General features: G+C 40.1%; 2 protein-coding genes across 4 annotated transcripts in view; one reads left to right on the top strand and one right to left on the bottom strand.

Moving 5' to 3' along the window:
* CMSS1 (cms1 ribosomal small subunit homolog) overlaps nucleotides 1-20,377 on the top strand; it is a 383,342-nt gene that overhangs the window by 349,597 nt on the left and 13,368 nt on the right. For all 3 annotated transcript variants that reach the window (XM_082654404.1, XM_082654405.1, XM_082654406.1), the window contains exons 3-5: nucleotides 13,211-13,282; nucleotides 15,353-15,482; nucleotides 19,057-19,116. In XM_082654404.1, coding sequence (XP_082510530.1) covers nucleotides 13,211-13,282; nucleotides 15,353-15,482; nucleotides 19,057-19,116 — 262 coding nt within the window. The remainder of the gene's footprint in view (nucleotides 1-13,210; nucleotides 13,283-15,352; nucleotides 15,483-19,056; nucleotides 19,117-20,377) is intronic.
* On the bottom strand, nucleotides 377-1,051 carry LOC309823415 (lysine-rich coiled-coil protein 1-like; the record flags this gene model as incomplete). Its single annotated transcript, XM_082655660.1, has 1 exon — nucleotides 377-1,051. The coding sequence occupies one exon, from the start codon at nucleotides 1,049-1,051 to the stop codon at nucleotides 377-379; it is 675 nt and encodes a 224-aa protein (XP_082511786.1).

The following is a 20,377-nucleotide window of genomic DNA, read 5'->3' as shown; positions in this document are numbered from 1 at the left end:
AAATAAATGACGTCCTAAGGGAAAAATACTTCCACCATCATAGAAATTTGATGAATTAAAGCAGAGCCACTCTCGTTAAGGGAAATTACATTATGTATAAGAAAAATGTAGTAATGATTTTAGAAAAGAGGAAAAGTAATTTCCATGTTGGAGAGCAAGCACAGTAAATGTTTTCTGTTCACTTAACCTTTGTACCTGCTCACATGAAAAGAGCGATAGGAACATCGTAAAACCAAGCTCCTCAACTCTTTTTTCAGTTTAACCTCAGGAGAACCAATGCAAGAGCTTTAAAATCCAAGGAGAGACTGGTCCCAAAGCATCTCCTTTTCTTTCTTTCTTTGACTTGTTCCTTTTTCTCTTTACTACCCTTAAGTTCCTATTTCTTAGAGGCTACATCTTGGCTTTTTTTCTCCTTTCGGTTCTTAAGTTTTTCTGTACTGACTGTTTCCACCTCTGTTTTGTTTCTTTGGATGCTCTTGTATTTGTCTAAATCTATTTCCTCACAAGTTTTCTTCCTCTTATGCTTGGGCCGCTCCTCCTCTCGTTTTTCCCGGCCTTTCTCTGGGAGCCTTTTTCTCTTCTGATGTATCTGTTTATAACTAGCTTGACAGGCACTGGTACTGTTTTCTGAGGAGAGGTGCCTGTAAACTCCAGATTCTACACTGTATGAGCTACAGTTATACTCTTGCTGACTAAAGTTCAGGAGTACTGGTTTTCCTGAGAAACAGTCCCTGGTGAATTGACAGCAGCTCAGGGAGTCCAGTCTCAGCCTGCTGCCATGAGCTGCTAGCCACTGAGGTAACCACTTTTCCACTGTTTGCGAAATACTGCATGGTCTTCGGTAGGTCTGGACGGTTTCACAAAGGAGTCTTTGATCAAACATTCTACACCTGGGTCTAGAATCAACCTCTTCTTTGCACCCACAGGTTTCCAAATAATCCTCTCTCATCTTTCTGAAACAAGTCTTTGGCTCTAAGCCTCTGGCTTTCTGCACTTTGATGTAATCTTCAAGTTCATCTTGAAAAGAGTCACATGTCTTTGAATGCTTCATTAGGTTGACAAGGAGTTCTCCTTAACAGGTTGAGAACTTGGTGGAGAAATTTGATCATATTCACCCATTGATTGCTTCAGTTTTTTAGCATGAACTTTCCCCAAATAGTGAGACTGTGCAACAACTGAGGAGCTAAAAACCATGATGCAGAGATTTAAAAATCTATTTTTGTCCAATACTCCGCTCCCATTCACCTCATAATGTGAAATCCATTGTGATTCAAATTATGGCACTACTCCTTATAAGCCTTTTACAAAAGGTATCTGTAAAAAGTTCAGTCTTTGCTCATTCAACGTGGTACCTTCTCTGAGGCAGGGGCCCCCTCCGCGCCAACGCCGCCTGCCAGTGGACAGGCCGAGGTGGAGGAGGCAGAGAGGCAGGGACCACCGCTGCCGCCGCCGAGCGAGCAGGGTGGGAGCAGGAGGCGGAGACCGGACTTCCGAGGGGAAGTGGCCACCACCACCAGCGGCCAACTGGACGGCACCGCCGCCATAACGGTGAGGAGCGCTACTGCACTTGCTCCAAATATTCTTTGTAGCCCACTGGCTTTCTTTTTTATTACTTTATCCCTTGATTTTATTGATTGTTCTTCACTTTTTCTGGACTCTTTGGTGAAAGCATAAATTTGCATCAATAAACTCACCCAAGCCTGCATCTTTACTGTCTTTTTATTGGCAGAGCGTTCGCCTTGCTGAATTTCCACCTATTTTTTGCCTCCTTCCAACTTGAGTCTTCTTTTCCCACAACCATCAAGTTAGATAAATGGCAGGGAACCACAGGAAGAAAGGAGAAAGATCGAGGAAGAGAAAGTTAAATACATTCTTAATTTCCATGAGCATTCACCTATCTTTCAGGAGCCCTGGTTTCAACAATAATAAGACGATTTATTGAACACTCACCGCAGGCACTGTGTAAGGCACCATGACTCAGTCGTCACAGGTGCCCTGTGAAGTAGGGGGGACCCCATTTTACAAAGAACCTGAAGCTCAGAGAGATGGGTACCAGGAATGATGACCCACTTGACTGTCTTTAAGCCATACCCTGAGGATGACACTGCTTCCATTTCCCTTTCCACCTGTCCTTCCTCATTCAACTTGGGAAAATTGGATTTACCATGCCATCAAGTAATTTCTTGGTCGCATGCCATTGCTATTTTATGCCAAGGAAAAAAAATCACCAGAGATTTTACTGCTCATTTTAACCACCTTCATCTTGCTCTAATTTCTTTCACTAACAAATTGCTTTAAGGAAACAAAGTCCTGGGAATTCCCTGGCGGTCCAGTGGTTAGGGCTCCACGCTTCCACTTCAGGGGACACTAGTTCAATCCCTGGTCCGGGAACTAAGATCCTGCATGCTGAGTGGCCAATAAATAAATAAATAAATATAAATTTAAAAAAAAAAAAGAATCAAAGTCCTAGGTAGACACAGTGCCCTTATCACTCTCTACAAGCCTATCCTCATGCCCTGGCCAGAGAATTCACACAGGAACCTCCTCATGCCCCTCTGCCTTATTTGAGTGTTATCCATCTACCTCTCTGGTCTCCCTACCATGCTGTACACATCTGTGCATCTCCACTGCATCTGGCACAGAACCTTCCCCGAACTGGCACTCATTTGTGAAAAGGAATAATGGATGACTAGACTGGTATCCCAGCTTTCTTACGCCTCTTCCCGTCTCAACCCTTTGTGTCCCAGCTGTGAGCCATTGGCTCCCTGACACTGCTGCCCGCAGACGCCTTTTGGAGCCCCGTGACCATTGTCCCTCCTTCAGCTCCTCCTTGAAGGGTCCCCCACCTTGACATTAGACCTGAGAGTCTCTTCTCCTCCAGCCCGAATACCACACAGTCCCTTGGGCTCTTCTGTGGCCTCCTCATCCTGTCTCCCGCTGCTCTTCTCCCTCTGGAACTCATCTCACCACCCCAAGGACAGCCTTTTTGTCAGGCCGACTGTCATTTCTTGAGTCCTTCTCTAGTTGTTTATGCACATAGAGGTTGCATTTCCAACTAGCCCATAAGCACCTCAGAGGACAGGGTTTCTTTTGTGTTCACTGTGGTACCTAGCACAGCCATAGGCATATGATTCATTTGGCACATGTGACCAAGTATTTGTTTTTTAATAGTAATCATATTTTTTTCTTGGATCAAAAAAAAGAAGAAAAAGAAAAGAAATTACTGTTTACTATATTTAAGTTTTGAATTTTTTTCAAATTTGCTTAGTTGTTTGCTGTTCTTGAAGGGGTTTTTTGTTTGTTTGTTTTGTTTTGTTTTGTCTTGCGGTACGCGGGCCTCTCACCGCCGCGGACCTCCCGCCGCGGAGCACAGGCTCCGGACGCGCAGGCCCAGCAGCCACGGCCCCGGCCCATGGGCCCAGTCGCTCCGCGGCACTCGGGATCCTCCCGGACCGGGACATGAACCCGAACCCGCACCCCCTGCATCGGCAGGCGGACCCCCAACCACTGCGCCACCAGGGAAACCCCTGTTTGCTTTGTTTTTTAATGCTTGCATTAAGAACTGCCTGGCATTATGCTGCTAGCTGTAATATGCATATCACCAGGTGAGAGTGTCCAGTTAGATGGTGTTCCTTCCTTTGCCATAGCTGGGCCTCACATTTTTATTACTGAGTCCACACCTCCCATCTGTCCAGTTTTTCAAGCAACAGGTTTATAACTTTATACAAGTTTTCTACCCTTGCAACTACATCATCTCTAGCAACCATTTCACATCTAAACAATCATCCTTGGCCTCCTTAATAATGTGAGTATAAAGATTTGCCAGTAGTTTTTTTTTTTTTTCCAAATACTGCTTCCAAAATAAATGATGAATTCCCTTACTCCTAGAGATTGCATCACCCTCTTCCCTCCTCAACATCACTCATTTCAGAGCCAGCCCTAGTGACTTTGTAATTATGGTTCCCAGAATATAATCCCTTATGAGGGATTTCGTGAATTTTCATTGATGTCTCCATGATGTCAGTAGCCTTTTAATGGTTCCATGACCCATCCTCTCCCCGTCAGAGACAACACTGGACTTCTTTTTTTCTTAAGCTAGCCTTTTGTTTATCTCCTTGGATCATAAAAGAATCTTCAGCAAGAGTACTTATCCCTTTCCCTCCTTACTTACCCCTCTCACTACTGTATTTTCTTACCAATTTTTTTTTTTTTTTTTTTTTTGCGGTACACAGGCCTCTCACTGCTGTGGCCCCTCCTGCCTCGGAGCACAGGCTCCAGACGCGCAGGCTCAGCGTCCATGGCTTACCGGCCCAGCCACTCCGCGGCATGTGGGATCTTCCCGGACCGGGGCACGAACCCGTGTCCCCTGCATCGGCAGGCACACTCGCAACCACTGCGCCATCAGGGAAGCCCTCTTACTAATTCTTTATTTTCACATTGATCATTTCATATCTCTCCTACTCTTCAAGATTATTCTTGATTAAGAGAAAAGAGAACTGAGTCCTGTTTACTCTGATTTACCTTCCTCCTTTCCATGCTGGTGTCTCAATTCTGTTTCTCTTTGTATTAATCTATTGTTGTATAACAAATTACCCCCAAAGTTAGTAGCTTAAAACAGAAAAGATTCCTTATCTCAGTTTCTGTTACCTCACAGGCATGGCTAAGTTCAGTCTCTCTGGCTCTACATCTCTCATCAGTTGTCAGTCAAGTTGTAAGCTGGACGTTAGGGGCTCCACCATGAGGAACCTTCTTGAAGTTCATTCAGGTGGCTGATGGCAGGCCTCAGTCCCTCATCATGTGAGCCTCTCCACAGGGATGCCTCACAGCATTGCCCATGGCTTCCTTCAGGCCATGTGAGTGACCCAAGAGGGAACTAACAAGAGCACTCAAGACCAAAACCAGTCTTTTTTTTTTTTTTTTAACATCTTTATTGGAGTATAATTGCTTTACAATGGTGTGTTAGTTTCTAATGTATAACAAAGTAAATCAACTATGTGTATACATATATCCCCATATCCCCTCCCTCGTGTGTCTCCTTCCCACCTTCCCTATCCCACCCCTCTAGGTGGTCACAGAGCACCGAGCTGATCTCCCCGTGCAATGCAGCTGCTTTCCACTAGCTATCTGTTTTACATTTGGTAGTGTATATATGTACACGACACTCTCTCACTTCGTCCCAGCTTACCCTTCCCCCTCCCCATGTCCTCAAGTCCATTCTCTACGTCTGCGTCTTTATTCCTGTCCTGCCCCTAAGTTCTTCAGAACTCTTTTTTTTTTAGATTCCATATATATGTGTTAGCATATGGTATTTGTTTTTCTCTTTCTGACTTACTTCACTCTGTATGACAGACTCTAGGTCTATCCACCCCATTACAAATAGTTCAATTTCATTTCTTGTTTTAGCTGAGTAATATTCCATTGTATATATGTGCCACTTCTTCCTTATCCATTCATCTGTTGATGGACACTTAGGTTGCTTCCATGTCCTGGCTATTGTAAATAGAGCTGTGATGAACATTATGGTACGTGACTCTTTTTGAATTATGGTTTTCTCAGGGTATATGCCCAGTAGTGGGATTGCTGGGTCATATGGTAGTTCTATTTTTAGTTTTTTAAGGAGCTTCCATATTGTTCTCCATAGTGGCTGTATCAGTTTACATTCCCACCAACAGTGCAAGAGGGTTCCCTTTTCTCCACACCCTCTCCAGCATTTATTGTTTGTAGATTTTTTGATGATGGCCATTCTGACCGGTGTGAGGTGATACCTCACTGTAGTTTTGATTTGCATTTCTCTAATGATTAGTGATGTTGAGCATCCTTTCATGTGTTTGTTGGCAATCTGTATATCTTCTTTGGAGAAATGTCTATTTAGGTCTTCTTCCCATTTTTGGATTGGGTTGTTTGTTTTTTTGATATTGAGCTGCATGAGCTGTTTGTATATTTTGGAGATTAATCCTTTGTCAGTTCCTTCATTTGTAAATATTTTCTCCCATTCTGAGGGTTGTCTTTTCATCTTGTTTATGGTTTCCTTTGCTGTTCAAAAGCTTTTAAGTTTCATTAGGTCCCATTTGTTTATTTTTGTTTTTATTTCCATTTCTCTAGGAGGTGGGTCAAAAAGGATCTTGCTGTGATTTATGTCAAAGAGTGTTCTTCTTATGTTTTCCTCTAAGAGAGAAAATGACAGTCTTTTTATAACCTAATCTGAGAACTGACATCACATCACTTCTGCCATATTCTGTTAGAAGCAGATCAGTAAATCTGGTACACATTCAAGAGGAGGGGATGAATACCAGGAGATAGTGATCACTGGTGCTATCCTGTAATCTGGCTACCACAGTCTGCCCTCTGGCCCCAGTGATTTACATCCCTCCCATACGCAGAATATATTTGCCCCTCCCAAGGCTTGCAGAAATCTTATGACGTTACAGCATGAGCTTGGTGTCCAGAATTTCATTGTCTAGATCAGGTCCAGGTGCAATTAAGGTTCCTTGGGTTTAGACCTTTAAGTATAACTCTTTGAGTGTATTTTTTCTCAACTTATGAAACTAAAGAGACAAGTTGTCTTACCCCTACATACCCAACACCAAGCAGTGAGGCAAGCATTGGATAACCTCTATAGGCATTTCTATTCAAATAGGAGTAACAAAGAGTCATTGGTCCACAACATTCAGAAAGGGTTAGGAGTTTCTTGATTAAGTCTTAAGGCCCAGGGTCTTATGGTTCTTGGCACTGCTGTTTGGGTTTTTGTTCTGTCCTCTGAGTCATCCTCCCTTTTTTTTTTAAATAAAAGGTAACATGTGTTTGCAACTAAGCAGCTCTTTCAGCTTGCTTCTTGATAATAGAATTCTGAGGGCTCCTCTCTGACCCTCTCAGCTTCTGAATATATAACTCCTTTAAGAATTGTGTGGGGGCTTCCCTGGTGATGCAGTCGTTAAGAATCCACCTGCCAATACAGGGAACACAGGTTTGAGCCCTGGTCCATGATGATCCCACATGCCACAGAGCAGCTAAGCCCATGTGCCACAACTACTGAGCCTGCACTCTAGAGCCCGCGAGCCACAACTGCTGAGCCCGTATGCCACAACTACTGAAGCCCGCATGCCTAGAGCCCGTGCTCTGCAACAAGAGAAGCCACTGCAATGAGAAGCCCGCACACCACAATGAAGAGTAGCCCCTGCTCACCACAACTAGAGAAAGCCTGCATGCAGCCATGAAGACCCAACGCAGCCAAAAATAATACATAAATTTAATTAATTAATTAATTATTTTAAAAAAAGAATTGTGTGGGTCTCCTATGATTCTTCTGGGGATTTACTCTATTAGGCAGAAGTCACACCCACAATGTTTTCCAGATAAACCCTTCTGTACCTTGGGCTTCAGCTGAGACAATTACAAGATAAGACCCCTTAAGCTTCCTAGACTCATGTTTGAGAGAATCTGCGAGGCACACCTTTAATTTCTTTAAAGACTTTTGTTTTTTCTTTTTAATTTGGCTGCACTGTGGGGCTTGCAGGATCCTAGTTCCCCGACCAGGTATCAAACCCGGACCCTCAGCAGTGAAAGCATGGAGTCCTAACCACTGGACTGCCAGGGAGTTCCCTTTAAGGATTTCTTATGTAACTGTGACTGTGTCCAAAATTTTTGAACAGTGTGTTCAGGCACTATCCATCTAGCAATCACCTTATTTTTGACACATTTCAAAGATTTGCAAAATCAGTACACTCCCCTCAGATGCTTCAGCATGCATATTATTTTTAAAAGCTCAATATTTACTTTAAAGTTCTTTTTTTTTCCTTGTAAGGTGAAGTTAACATACAATAAAATACACAAATGTCAAATGTACCATTCAATGAGTTTTGACAAATTCATATAGCTCCATAACACAAACCCCTACAGGATACAAAACATTACCATCACCCCAGAATCCTTTCATGCCACCTCCCTGTTAATCACCATTCCAAACTCCTTGCCCCTGAGGCAACCACTGTTCTGATGTTTTCTCCCCCAAAATTTGTTTTGCTTTTTCTAGGATTTCATGTAAATCCATCAGTCTTTAGCTGTTTTTCTTACTTGCTACCTTATATTTTATACTGCAGTTTCTTGATTTACCACTTTCTGATTATCTTCCTGAGGTAGCATAGGAGGACATAGTCCTCTCACCTATGCCCTATTCCCTCTCCAACTGCTACTTCCTCTGCCGATACAATATTACATTTTGGTTAAAACAGTTGTCACTCTTTCATTATTATGACCATGGAAACACTGTTCAGTGCTGAGAAAAAGAGAAGCTATAATCATCCCTCCTTTCTTATACAACTCTTTATTTTTATGGTATTAATAATTACCTCATTTCTTCACTTGCCTAGCTTGCTATGTTCCTACTGTTAATTGCTCCCGTATGTTCCAACATCTCTTCCACATGCCCATGGACAGTATTTTCCATATGCTCAAATAGATCAGTTATTGTTCTTTCCTACAGATCTCCACACTTTTGTTCCACTCTGAATTGGTTATTCTCTAGGCCTGCTGAACAACTGAGACTTCTCTTTACTGCCCCTTCAGTAGTCTCCCGGATTGGTCTCCCTACTTACTGAATCCTATGTCATCCTCTTTCTTGATTTAGTCCTTTATTATGCTGGAATAGAGCCTTGAGTATCTGTGGGTAGGAAGTAAATTTTTTGAGATCTTAAATATCTGAGAATGTTTACTGAAATCTGAAAATTTTCCTCTTAACTTGATTGATAATTTTGCTGGGTATAAAAATCTAATTTGAAAAAAAAATCTAATTTGCAAATAAATTTTCCCCATAATTTTGAAGGCTTTGTTCTACTGAGTTCAAGCATCAATTACTGCTGTTGCACAGTCTGCCACCATTCTTTTCTTTGACCTTTTGTATTTTGTATGTTACTGTTTTTCTTTTCATAAGTTTTTAGAATCTTTTGTTTGTCCAGGATGTTCTGCAATTTCACAGTGATTTTCCTTAGCATGGTTATTTTTCTTATCCATTGTACTGTATACTTAATGGGCTTTCAATTTGGAGTTTCATGTTCTAGAAATTTTCCTTCAGTTCTGGAAAATTTTTCATACATTATTTTTTTATCACTTCTTTCCCACTGTTTTATATGACTCTTACTTTCTATAATACCTTTTTTATTGGCATGTTGATTCTCTTGGGCTGATTCTCTAATTTTCTTACCACTTTTTTCTTATCATTTTTTCATCTTTCTGGGAGATTTTTTCTACTTTATCTTCAAGCCTTCCTCCTACAATTTTATTCCAACTTTCTTTAATTTTTATTTTAATTATTTTAATTTTTTGCTGCATTGGATCTTCATTGGTGCGCACAAGCTTTCTCTAGTTGTGGCAAGTGGGGGCTACTCTTCGTTGCAGTGCACAGGCTTCTCATTGCAGTGCCTTCTCTTGTTGTGGAGCACAGGCTTTAGGCGCGTGGGCTTCAGTAGTTGCAGCACGTGGGCTCAGTAGTTGCAGCACGTGGGCCCTAGAGCGCACTGGCTTCAGTAGTTGCAGTGTGCAGGCTCACTAATTGTGGCTCGTGGGCTTAGTTGCTCTGCAGCATGTGGGATCTTCCCCGACCAGGGATCAAACCCATGTCCTCTGCATTGGCAGGCAGATTCTTAACCACTGTGCCGCCAAGGAAGTCCCCCAACTTTCTTATTTGTTTTAAGGTTTAAATGTCTTTTTAATTTTTTTTCCTTTTTTATAGCATCCTCGTTTTATAGCATCTTGTTTCATGGCTGAAAATTCTTCCCTCTTCTCTCTGAGAATATTAATTGTAATTGTTTTGAAGTACAGTCTCTGTTTCCTCAGTATTCTTTTTTCTTTTTTTTGTTTATTTGCTATGATGTTGGAGACTTTCCTTAGATGTCCGATGAACCTTAGCTGTCTATTCATATTAAACAGAGACACACTAAAAAGTTAATGGAAAACTTTTGTGCATAAGTGGGGCTTGTTAATTAGTGGACCTCTTGGTAGGGTGATATGATAACAAAGCTGGACATTTACTATGGAACCCCCAAATGTCACTCTCTTGTGGCATTTCTCTTAGGCCATTTTATTTTTCCAGAGAAGAATTCAGTAGTGTTCTGCCTACACTATATAAGCCTCTCTTGAAATATCCTGAAACAGGGACAGGAAAAGGAAATGAGCCTCAACCTCTACCCTGCCTCCCTTGTGCTAGACTTCTTGGTCTTCTTATTCTCTCCAGAGCATAAATCTCCAGTCTTCTGTTAGGAAGAACAAGATGAGAGGAAGTGGTAATGGGATAGTTGCTTGGCTGCCTGAGCAGAAGATATAGCCAGGTGGGTGTAGGAGGGAGGCTAATCATTTTAAACGTAAAGTTTCAACCAGTCTCTTTCTTTCAAACCCTTTCCCCTCTGTAGTACCTTGTACCACCCACTGCTGAACCTTTTCAGAGTCCAACAGGTGAAACAGACACACTTATTGTTAGCATCTGTCGCTCTAGAAACCCAGGTGCTAGATGTCTCTCTCCCTATGCTAAATAGCTTCCATCCAGTTTCAACCCTTTCCATTTTCCAAAATGTTGTTGAAATCTCTCCACTACTGTTGTCCTTTCTCCTGGTTTCTTCGTCCTTATAGACTTACATCTTTTTCAGTTTCCTTTATTTTCAATTTTTAAAAAATATTTATTTATTTATTTGGTTGTGCCAGGTCTCAGTTGCAGCAGGTGGGCTCCTTAGTTGCGGATCGCGGGCTCCTTAGTAGAGACATGTGAACTGTTAGTTGCAGCATGCATATGAGATCTAGTTCCCCAACCAGGGATAGAACCTGGGCCCCCTGCATTGGGAGCATGGAGTCTTAACCACCGCGCCACCAGGGAAGTCCCTCCTTTATTTTCATTTTAGTAGCGTTTTGAAAATGAATTGCCATGGTTAAAACCAGAAGACTCATTCTTAAAGGATATAATTTTTGACACTTTAAGGAATTGAAAACATGCCCCAATTAATTGCTTCACTGAAAGCTTAATAAGTTTTTTTTGGTATATTTTTGGGCAAGTGTGATTCTTCTAAATCTTTAACTTCATACTCAGGGTACATATTTAAAAATCACTGCATAAAGAAATGACATTACTTATTAACTGCCAAAGTCAGATACTGTTGGAATCAGTTTCTAGAAATGGTTAGTTGGCCTACCCTGAGTCTTCCTCATCTTACCTAGTCTTTCTGAGGGTAGACATCAGCATCTGTAAGGCAGCTGGCAACGTTTAGGAATTTTCAATACTATGGGCTTTGTATTTCTTCATAAAGTAGTCTCACTTCTATGGAAATTGACCCCATAAACTTGCTTCTTCATTAGCACCCTACTGCAACCAGCTAAAGTGACTGCTCCCAGAAAACAAATATCATACTGCATTTCCTTTAAGATGATGTAAGAATTTGAACCTAACAAATATGTAAACCTGTTACGATATCTTGACAAAAGCAGTTGTCAAGCATGTTTCTTTTTTCCTTTGCGTGATTCAGAATTGTGTTTTTATTTTTTCTTCCAGAATTGGAGAGTCCATATCCTTATAACTGAGCTCATTTCCACATTTAACTTGTGTCATGTTTAACTGGCTTTGTAAACCTGGCATAAATACAAACCCCGCACATTGAACATACTCTTAGAGAGCACCCCCATTTGCTAAATAAGAAAATGAAACAGGTTCTACATCTGCTTCCCCCCAAAACCTTCATAATGGGGACAAGATACTGAAGTATGCCTTGAGGGATCTAGGGAGATACTAATTGTATCCAGGCCTTTGCCATAGCAGCATGAGCTGATGTTGGCTTGATCTGTAATTGGACTCTTATGACTGTCTGGCAGCTCCTGTGACATATTAGTGGCCTTGGCCCAGTTTCTAATTGGCATCAAATTAGCGTGTATCTGCATCCACAAGACAGGTTAACTTTCTAAATAAGAGAGGTCCTAATATCTATTTTCTTTAGCTATGATGCAATTGTACTTTGCAGGTTTTTTCTTTTAACTGAGAAGCAGCTGAAATTTCAAGATTCCCATATTACTTTAATCCTGAGCCTTTTGAATCTACTTCTCTATAACTGAAACAGAGTCTAGAAACTGCTGGTCCTGGCCCCATGTCTTGAAGAAATTACATAGTACTATATCTCTCTGGATTCAGGCCATAGACATTCTTAATCTGCAGGCTATCTGGAAACTTTAATAGAAAGCTTCATCTGTAATCATTTTAAAGAGAGCCAGTAGAGACAAGATTGCTTTAGTTAGTAGTTTACCAGCTTAAACTGAGTACTCTCTAGTTGGAATGGAAACTTAATCAAGAAAAAACTCAGAATAAGTTTTCACTTATATTTTATGTCTTACTTGGCAACTTGTTTGAAAATGTTGCATAAAAGATCTAATACAGGAAACATTTTATATAACTGCCTATGATTAATAAATATGGAATCTGAAGCATTCTATTTTATAAATCAAGGTCTTAGTCTAAATTTCCTGTTTTTCTACACTAAAACAAAACAAAACAAATCAAAAAACAAATCCTTAGGGTAAAAATAGCACTAAACTATATAGGGTACTCCAGGGGTCAAGGCAACAGGCAAAATCAATTACTCAGGATGCCATGGTGTTGAGGCTTTTGTCAGACCATAAGCAGAAACATTCATTTTGTAGTCACTATAGATAAGACATTTGGTGCAGCTGGTTTCATAAAAATATAAGTAAATATATCCTACTTCAGATTTTCTGTGCCTATTGAGAAGAGGAAAGGAATGAATAACAAAATGATAAGTCAGTGACTTGGAAATACAGACTCACACATTGCTAGTTCCTGGAAACACCAGTCATTCTAGTCAAAGACTTCTTTACATCTTAATTTTAATCACATCTCTTTCTGCCTGTATTTTCCAAACCTAGCCACTGTCTTCCATCTATAATACCCTGTACCACCACCTCAAACACATATATACACTTAATCACACATTTTGACCTTTGTTCAAAGATTTTCCAGTCTTAAGTCATCTGCACTTTCTCACTTTTACAAATTCTCTCAGCTTGGCCCCTGCATAATAGCCTTCAGTGGATTTTCCAACATTTCTTTGTCTAAGATACTCTGAAGAATACATGCATGACAGTAGATATTGATACTTTGGGATTCATACCATTAGTTGACACCTCATCATGCTAAGATGAAAGTTTTCTCATTTACATTTCTTTATAGCCTAAAGAATGTTTCTTGATACAACCAAAGGAAACAAATGAAGATGCCACCAAGACCAGGAAGAGGAAAAAGGTAATATTAATAATTTTTTACAATGGTACAGCCCCACATGGTTTCTATCACATTGTTATATAGTGTACTTTGATGAGGCAATTATTGTAATCCCCACTTTAGATATGCAAAAATTGTAAAATTCATTGAGGTTTGGTGACTTTCCTAAGGTCACTAGTAATAAGTGTTTCTGTTGGAGCTAAAAATAAATTCTTCTAATTCCTATTTCAGTCTTGTGGATACCAAACATCTTTGTTACCCACCCTGTGTTTTCACTGTGGTTAGAAGTCAGACAGGGATTTCTAATTCTAAAAGGGGCCCAGAGCTCTCCTGGCCTCTGGCCCCTCTGGCTCTGTCCAAGAAAAGAAATTTACCAACCTTCTTTTCTTACCCATTTCATTTTTTAAAAGCCTTATGTCTTAAAGTATTAATAAAAAGAAAATAATAAGCAGATGAAATAGTGTAAGTATAAGGCATTTCTGACTCTAATTTCAAACGATAATTTAAAGCAAAAGGCTCCCCTTGCGTTTTAAGACTTGCCTGTGAACATACGGAAAACTCTGTTGCTCCTATACAAACTTTCTTATGGCTCAGCCTTGAACAAAGTGTGGTTAGCTTTTTTTTAATAAATTTATTTAATTAATTTATTTATTTTTGGCTGCGTTCGGTGTTCATTGCTGTGCGTGGGCTTTCGAGCACGGGCTGTAGGCACCCAGGCTTCGGTATTTGTGGCACGTGGGCTCTAGAGCACAGGCTCAGTAGTTGTGGCACACGGGCTTAGTTGCTCCGTGGCATGTGGGATCTTCGTGGACCAGGGTTTGAACCTGTGTCCCCTGCATTGGCAGGTGGATTCTTAACCACTGCACCACCAGGGAAGCCCGAAAGTGTGGTTAGCTTTGACCTTCCACCACAGTTGTCAAAACAGTAATGTAATTCTCTCCCTGCCAAGAAAGGTCTACTGATGTAGTTAGCAGAGGAAATGCGATTGGGATTAGAGGAAACAAGATGGACTCAAACCAATTACTTAACAGCAAGCTTTTAGAAAACAGAGTGTGTGTGCATATGTTTTCCTTGCCTGCACATGGCCAAATAGGAGGATGGGAAATGCCAAATTGGCTGAGTTTTGGCACGTCCTTAAAGAAACGACTTTTAACTTCTCTTTGATAGTTTGACACTAATGGCCTTCAGGAGTGTTAAGTTCTTGGGGTTCAAGGTCAGAACTCCAGCTAGCTAGTTTAGCCTTGGCTGAGGTCATGCTAAAATGTGCCCACGGATGACGTGTTCTTTTAAAGTTAATTCATTTGACATAACTTTGACCGTTCTTGGCAGTGGTATGAAAAGGAAGATAGTATGGAAGGAGGGGGGAAAAGCTGGGGTAGAAGGCAAGGAAGGGCTCTTTCTGGATTTTTGGTGAAATACTAGGAAGAAATAAGAAGGGAAGTTTATGATGAAAGTTAAATGAACAATTGTGCATTCCTAGTACATTGCAGACATTCAGTAAATGCTACACAGATAAGTCCAAATCAAAATAGATGTTGTAAAGTATCCTGTTCTGCTTTCCATAGGGCCAATTCAAGAGGTCTCTCCCAAGACTTGAGAATTGAGGGTCTCAAGTGCCCCTATTTAGTGTCCTCCTTTGCTGAGATGAGTCCTGCAACTCTTACTTTAATGCCAGAAATCCAAACTGAGACTCAGTGCCTTAAGAACCAGGTTACACAAGGAATTCTCAAAATTCTACTCTCCCAGGAATACACATTTTCTGAGGCTTAAAAGGAGGTTTCCACAAGCAACAAGATTTATTGACTTTTAACAGAATATAGTAACCTATTATAGACTCCTGCAAAATTTTTAGTTCTCCTAGCAGAGACCAAGAGTTACAAGGAGTCTTTTAGATCATCCATTCATTTTTCAAAGCAGTAGTTATGTCCAAGAAGTATCTTTTAAGTTTTCTCAAGTGTGTTTATTAGAACTCCCATTCACCCTTGGCTATCACAGAACCTACTTACAGTTTAAATGCCAGAGGAATCAACCTATCCTAAGCCAAATGCCATCCTAAAATCTGTCTTCCCATTTTTACTTCTTTCTCATCAGAAGAAAATTACTGATGTTCTTGCAAAATCAGAGCCAAAACCAGGGACACCTGAAGACCTACATAAGCTGATGAAAGACTATTATAGCAGCAACCGCTCAGTGATTGAATTAGAAGAACTAACCCTACCAGGTACAGCCAGGCTTCCTTGTTGTTATTCCTTCTAATTAATATATTTCCACGTGCTAGTACTCCTTTCCTCAACCTAATAGTTTTAACTGTTGGATGATTTCTTCATTCAGATGCTAACTGGTATTCGTTCAGTCTAATAGAAGGATTTGTAATTTTTATTCAAAAGGTATTGGGTGTACATTTTTTTGGACAGATTCTTCAATGAATAAGAATTTTAATGAGGATAGAAGTTAAATTTAAAAAAGATAAAGCACACATTCAAAAGTATACATAATTAATTTACTCATCCTTTATAGATAAAAACTTTAGCTTTAATAGCATCTTAGTTTTGTTGTTGCCCTTATCATGGATATCTAGTCATGGTTTTGCTTTTAGGGTAGTATTTTGGGTCCCAGTCAAGACTTTTTTCAAGTAAACCATCTAAAGATAGGGACAAAATTCTGCATGTTTAGCAAGGCTGACACCTCACCCTGTGTGATTCTTTTCTTTTTTTTTTTGCCGTACATGGGCCTCTCACTGCTGTGGCCTCTCCCGCCGCAGAGCGCAGGCTCCGGACGCGCAGGCCCAGCGGCCATGACTCATGGGCCCAGTCGCTCCGCGGCATGTGGGATCTTCCCAGACCGGGGCACGAACCCATGTCCCCTGCATTGGCAGGCGGACCCTCAACCACTGCGCCACCAGGGAAGCCCTGTGTGATTCTTAAGCCTATTATCATTTGAGATCTACTGCCTTAGATATGTATAATTAAGTTAAAAGATATTGGAAAATTATTTTAAAAACCAATTTTAATTAATTTCAAAATAATGGTATAACCTGTAACTCTTTTGCACAGAGATTGAAGAAAAGATGTCATAAAATCAAACCGCAGAGGGTTTGGGCACCACTGCTTCAGATGAGCTCTCTATATATAGACTACTAGAGATATCTAACACTGCTTTTGGAAAAAGTCAAGGGTAGCTTGATTTCCTTTCTCCATTACAACTTTATGCTTTCTAGAGGCTTGAGAAGCTGAAAAACATCCCATACCCTGAAGTTTTATAATTCTTTCATAAAATGATGTGTATGTGTGTGTGTGTGTGTGTGTGTGTGTTTTAAATGCACGTTAGGTTGGAGACATCAGTACCCCTGTCTGTTCCTTTTCCAAAAGGAATACTCTTTAGGGAATTGAAGGAACTCATTTCCACATGAGCGAGTTCTGGAGTTTTCTACGTACTGAGATCAGAAAGCCCAACAGCAGTTAGAAACCACTCTTCTCAGCACAGCAGCTCCTCAGGAGGAGAGCTAGGTCCTGGCTCTTCTATCCTCAGGAACCAGGTATTATAACAAAGCCCCTTCAATGTTTAACTGAAGTTTGATTTTACTCTGACTCAGTGGTCAATTTTCCCTTTTAGTTCTTTGTTAGAGTTTACCTTCACCTGAATAAGGACTTGTAAGATAATGGGACCACTGCTACTCTGTAACCTCATGGAACATTGTAATTTGCTAGTCAAAAGTCAGAAGAAAAAGCCTTTAAGGAGTCATTTGAGTTCCATACTGAGTTTACATTATATTATATCATCATTAGAGTGCAGTAATATAGTTAGGCAAGAATGTGTGGTCATGGTTGGCTGAGGGGAAAATGTTTAAAATATGTTAAAAATACTGCTATAGCCAAAAGGAACAGGTTTTCATTTTCAGTTAAGAAATTAGGCCATTCTGAGCCACAGTGAACAAAGGCATCATAGGAAGGTTTTAGAGAAAACACCCATCACTACACTGTCAGGACCAAGGACACAGAGGAGGTCTCTGTTATTTGAGAGGAGGGGCACGCCATGGGCTATCTGGAACAGTCTCAGGAAGGGGCATAAATACAAGATGGATATAAGTAATAAAATATTGTTCCTATTTAGTTTGCTGAGTGTCTAACTTGGTTGTGGTTTGAAGTTGTTTGTGTCTGTAGGGCAGCAACATGTCTTTTCAATTAATACTGTGCATGTACATTGTTAATGTCATACACATGGGAACTTAATTAGAGTTTTGAGTCAGGAATCACTTAGAGCTAACTCAGCTGTCCTCCTGAGAGCTGCAGTGTGGTTTAGATCAGTGCTAAATGCCTGTAAGCTAGCCGCAACTGAATCACCCAGGAACTTAAAAAGCAAATTCCCAGGCCCAGCCCCAAGGAATTCTGACTCATTGAGCAAAGGGGAGTCCATTCCAGGAATCTGTATTTTTTGTAAAGTTCTCCAGGTGAGTCTGGTCATATCCAGGCTTCGGAGATTACATTTTTAAAGACCATCAAAGGCTCAACAACCGTATAGGGGGCAACATCTTTGAAGTTGGTTACTCACATATTGTGAGTTATATATGCTGGGGCACAGCATAAGTTTCATTTAATTTAGTAATAGTTTACTCCCTAACACACTGCTATGTTTATAGACAGACTTCTTCTGCTATAATGAATTAGGATGCTAAACATTATGTTGCTTTTTTATACATCTCAGGTACAGAGTTAATAATACTACATAATTGCTAGCCCATGATCATTGTTGGTTGAGCAAGGCTCCTATGTTTTATTGTAGCCCGTTCCATTCTTTCATTATGTTGTTGTGCTGTGTTATGTTAATGTTCTATTTTAATGCATTATTCCCGCTTTTCCCCATCCACACTCCAAATTCCTTTCTCCATAGGCATAATGTTACTATACCTTTTTAAATATGCATATGTTCTTTTAAAATATATCATATTGTTGGGTGTGGATACATTTTACAATTTATTTAAATGATGTTGTGCTGAACCTCTCATTCTGTTTCTTTCCTCACTTAGCACTTTTTCAAGATACCTGTATAGCTTTAAGTACATCTACTTCATTGCTTCTAAAATGCTACATAGTATTCCAATGATTTCATCGACCACATGTTGCTCATCCATTTTCTCCGATATGGACCTTTAGGTTGCTTCTAGTTCCCCAATATTACAAATAATGCTAGTATGAATATACTTGAGTATGTCTCTTTACAGACTACACAAGAATTTCTTTCCATTATTTACTCAGGAATGTAATCCTGGGGTCATAGGGTATAAACACCTTAATTTTACTACCATCCACGATAGCGATACCACTTTACACCTCTACCTACAGTTCACAAAGAGTTTCCATCATCCTACATTCTCAGCAACACTTGGTATATACATCTTTCTAATAGTTGCCATTCTAAAGTGTGTGCAAAGTGTTATCTCATTTTGTATTAATTTGCATTTCTGTGATGACGAGTTTGAGCATCTCCACATAGATTTGTTAGCTATTTCAGCTTTGCCTTTGTATATTGCCTATTCCATGGATTTGAAAATAAAGATGCTTCATTAGTCCATTGAATGATACAAGCTTCTGTTTCACTACTCTAAGAAATGATGGACAGTTTAAAGTTTACTTATTGTTGCTGCTGCTGTTGTTTTAAATGCTAGACAACTTTAAAATATATGAGTCCCCAATTCATTAATGTTGTACAACCTATTCAAGAATACACCATTCACATGTAATCTATTTTGAGTATGTGTTTGCGAAATCCTCTACAAAGCATGTTTCTCGTATTTCTAGACTCCTGCTTCCTCAAGGCCAATGATTTGACTCACAGTCTTTCATCATATCTAAAAGAAAGTAAGTAAACTCATTTTTTAAAAAATTATTCATCAAGTTTTATTATTTCCATTAAAACATTAGATGTATCTCTTTAAAATAAAAACTTTTAAAACTTCATTTAAAATCAAGTTTCCATCTTAAATGGATTTTAAATGAAGGTTTTTTAGGTCCATCTTGATATTAATTTTTATTTATTTAAATTTATTCTTGTTTCTCTCTGGTATTGGGGATTTGGGTTTTGGTCTTGTTTTTGTTTTACAACACATTAGAAGTATTGCTCCTGGAATCCAGAGAATTCTCAGTGTTCTAGTTGCAGGTACCCCATCAATTTGCTATTTGACTTGGCACAAGTCACTGAGGACTCCTCCAGGACTCTATTTTGTTATCTGAAAGACAAGGAAGTTGGACTATGTGATCTTGAACCCATCTCTGAGGTTCTGAAATTCTGTTCCCATGTTCAGAATTCAGACCATGGCTATTGCACAGACAATCTAATTTGATCTTTTCGATTGAATGTAGGCAGTAATAACTAGATTATTCATGCTAGGTAGTCATTTATTGTGACCAACAATGAAATAGTTTAGACATGGTGATTTAACGTTCCTTTTTCAAATTCTAACCAATTCTGATGACACTCAGCTTGAGTTCATAAACCTTTCTTAGCCTCAAATTCAGCAAATGTAAATGTAGGTAATAATGGAATCAATCTCAATGGATTATGAGAACTAAAAAAGTTATGTAAAGTGCATAGCACAGTGTCAGTGTTTAATAAATGTTTGCTATTTTAATATCATTTCCATTTTATATCTTATGCTGAGTGTCCCTTTAAAATGAAGCATTATTTATTTATTTATTTATTTTTGGCTGCGTTGGGTCTTTGTTGCTGCACTCACGCTTTCTCTAGCTGCCGTGAGCGGGGGCTACTCTTCCTTGCGGTGCGCGGGCTTCTCATTGTGATGGCTTCTCTTTGTTGCAGAGCACGGGCTCTGGGCGCGTGGGCTTCAATAGTTGTGGCACGTGAGCCCAGTAGTTGTGACTCGCGGACTCTAGAGAGCAGGCTCTGTAGTTGTGGCGCACGGGCTTAGTTGCTCCGTGGCATGTGGGATCTTCCCGAACCAGGACTCGAACCTGTGTCCCCTGCATTGACAGGCGGATTTTTAACCACTGTAACACCAGGGAAGTCCCTAAAATGTAGCATTTTTATTTTATTTATCTATTTTTTTTTTGCGGTACACGGGCCTCTCACTGTTGTGGCCTCTCCCGTTGCAGAGCACAGGCT

This window comes from Grampus griseus (assembly GCF_964374135.1).
Source record: "Grampus griseus genome assembly, chromosome: 5".
In the NCBI taxonomy this organism is placed as follows: domain Eukaryota; kingdom Metazoa; phylum Chordata; class Mammalia; order Artiodactyla; family Delphinidae; genus Grampus; species Grampus griseus.
This window is presented reverse-complemented; position numbering and strand designations above follow the sequence as displayed.